The sequence below is a fragment of the Cynoglossus semilaevis genome, chromosome 1 (assembly GCF_000523025.1).
Source record: "Cynoglossus semilaevis isolate Cse_v1.0 chromosome 1, Cse_v1.0, whole genome shotgun sequence".
NCBI classification, from domain to species: domain Eukaryota; kingdom Metazoa; phylum Chordata; class Actinopteri; order Pleuronectiformes; family Cynoglossidae; genus Cynoglossus; species Cynoglossus semilaevis.
In genome coordinates this window covers 1,365,314-1,367,703 of record NC_024307.1, presented here as the reverse complement: position 1 = coordinate 1,367,703, position 2,390 = coordinate 1,365,314, and the positions used below count along the sequence as shown (strand labels likewise).

Below are 2,390 nucleotides of genomic sequence, written 5' to 3'. Positions count from 1 at the left end.
TGGAGGAGTGGGGGGGTGGTGGGGTAGTTTGACACGGAGGATGTTTTGACTGCACTGTTCTGGATTACACAGTCTCACTCAGTGGACAGAACAGGACTGTCCGTCCTCAGTCGTCCACGTAGCTGCTGCGTATCGTCTTCTTGGAGTTCATGGATTCAGTCCAGACGGAGGCCACTTCAAACTGATGGACCAATCACAGGATTGATCAGATTTGAACCTTTCATTTATTCTTGTTATTTACACACCTTGTGGGGAAAAAGTTTTCATTTCACCAAAGCACCTAAATATAAGTCCGTCCCACGGATTAGTCCTGACACCAGACAGACGAACGAATCTTTCTTTGAATTGATCATATTTCATTAGCCGCGCCGTGATTGGTCAGCGTACAGATCTGAAGTGTTCGACTTGTTTTTATTTGTTTGTCCAGATGCAGACGCTGTTTGCTTTTGACGAAGAGGAAATGGAGATGAGGAACAAGGTGGTGGAAGATCTGAAGACGGCACTGAGAACTCAACCAATGAGGTACGTCGTCGTCCATGTCTGTTGATGATGATGATGATGAAGCCACAGTCCACCTTAGTCCATGTTACATTTACTGACATCACAGCAGGTGTGTCTTAGGGGAGGGTCTGGACAGTGTCCTCATCTCCAATTATGTCTCAGCCCAGTGACAAATTGCTGACTAAAATAAAGGAAGTGTCGGGGGGGGGGGGTCTGAGCCCCTGTCCTCAGCACAAAGGAGACAAGGACAGGAGTCTTTGTAAAGAGGACACGTCTTTGTCCCTTTGTTTATGTGCTTACTGTCCTGAAGTGACACACAGTTGTTTACGTCCGTGTCGAGCCTGGCTTCATGCCGGGTTCTGGCCCAGTGCCTGAAGTGGGCCGCGGTTCTCGCCCCTCCTGGCATGGCTCACGGGCAGCTGGCCCTGGTTGTGAAGAGTTGCCCTTGTGCCCTGATCCTGCTGTGCAGGGCCACAAGACCCAAACGGTCGGTGCCAGAGCGGGAACACAGTGCAGCCCATTGTCTGCGGTGCAGCCCACTCATCTGCCTCTGACCCACGGTCTGTTTGGAAGAGACCCGGTCAAGGGTTCTGCTCCTGGGACGATCCTGCTGACTGGTTTTACTGATGGTTTCTTTCTATGGAGTGACAGGTCACATGGTCACTGATGAGGAGAGACAAACCAATCACAAGTTTTTTTTCTGGCTCCGCTTCATCTACTTTCAACTTAAAGTTCTAGGTGCCTGGAATCAGGTACTGATATTAAAGAAATAATTTTCCGTTAGAATTCACTGCTCGTCTAATTATTCAGTCGTCGTGTTGTTTATCAGCTCTCAAATAAATGAATGTTTCAACGCGTGAAATGGGAATAAGGAAGTAACGATGACTCGTGGATCGGTGTCAAATCGATACAAATCCCTGACAACTCTCATTGGTTGAAATAAATGAATAGTCCATCACTGGTCAGACCATGACACTACACCCTCCAGTCCAGTAGGTGGCAGTGTGCTCCTAAAAACCCACTATCAAACCCAGACGTCAGGTCCTACGTAGACTGAGAGACGTTCAGGTGACACCAACAGACACCAACAGTGTCCTCCAGAGGAACTCTTTCCACTTCCTGTTGTTGTTTCATCTGTTGACAGTTAACCAGGTCAATAACTGATTTCTGTTGATCTTTAGTCTCGTTTGCTCGTGTACGTTTTTTTTTTGGTGACATCCCTTGTGGCGATGACTTGTCATTTCCGTTGACAGGGATAACAGGAAATGAAGCTTCCTTGGAGGTCACTCTCTGTCTGCACTGACCCCCAGTGGTCGACAGGGCATTGCAGTTCTCCCCAGGACAGTTGGTGTGGACGATGTTTCTGATTGGACGATGTCCACGGGTGTTTTGACAAACTATCAGGAATAGAGTGTTGGACGGAGACACGTTCTCCTCCTCTTCTGTACAAATAGACAAATTACAAAGAAGTGGGGGGTGGGGGGAGGGGGCGGGGCGAACTTTTTGACAATATTCCGATTCATTTCCAAATCCGATATCAGCCTATACTGATATAGCCTGGCAGTGGTGCCCTGGTGGTGAAGGAAGGTAAGTACCGCCTGCTCAATAAGGTGATGGGTTAAAGCAGTGTTTCATTATGTTCTTCCATTCCCCCCCTAGTGGACAGAGGTTTTTCCAGCACCCAAATTGAAATACTATTGAGCTCCTGGTAATAATTATTATATTATTTAATTATTTATTGATCAGAACAAACCACTGTAGGAGTTTCTGCTCCAGCGTTCATCACCAGTTCAAGATGGCAGGATTTTCTTTCTGTAAAGCTAAAACCTCAATTTGTCTTTTGGTTGGAATAAATATCTGAACCCAAACTGGAGCAACCCACCCCCCCC

The 2,390-nt window shown here is 47.2% G+C and overlaps 1 protein-coding gene across 1 annotated transcript in view; it reads left to right on the top strand.

The window, feature by feature from the left end:
• daam2 (dishevelled associated activator of morphogenesis 2) overlaps positions 1 to 2,390 on the top strand; it is a 65,875-nt gene that overhangs the window by 37,992 nt on the left and 25,493 nt on the right. Inside the window, exon 5 of the mRNA XM_025059134.1 lies at positions 428 to 522. Coding sequence (XP_024914902.1) covers positions 428 to 522 — 95 coding nt within the window. The remainder of the gene's footprint in view (positions 1 to 427; positions 523 to 2,390) is intronic.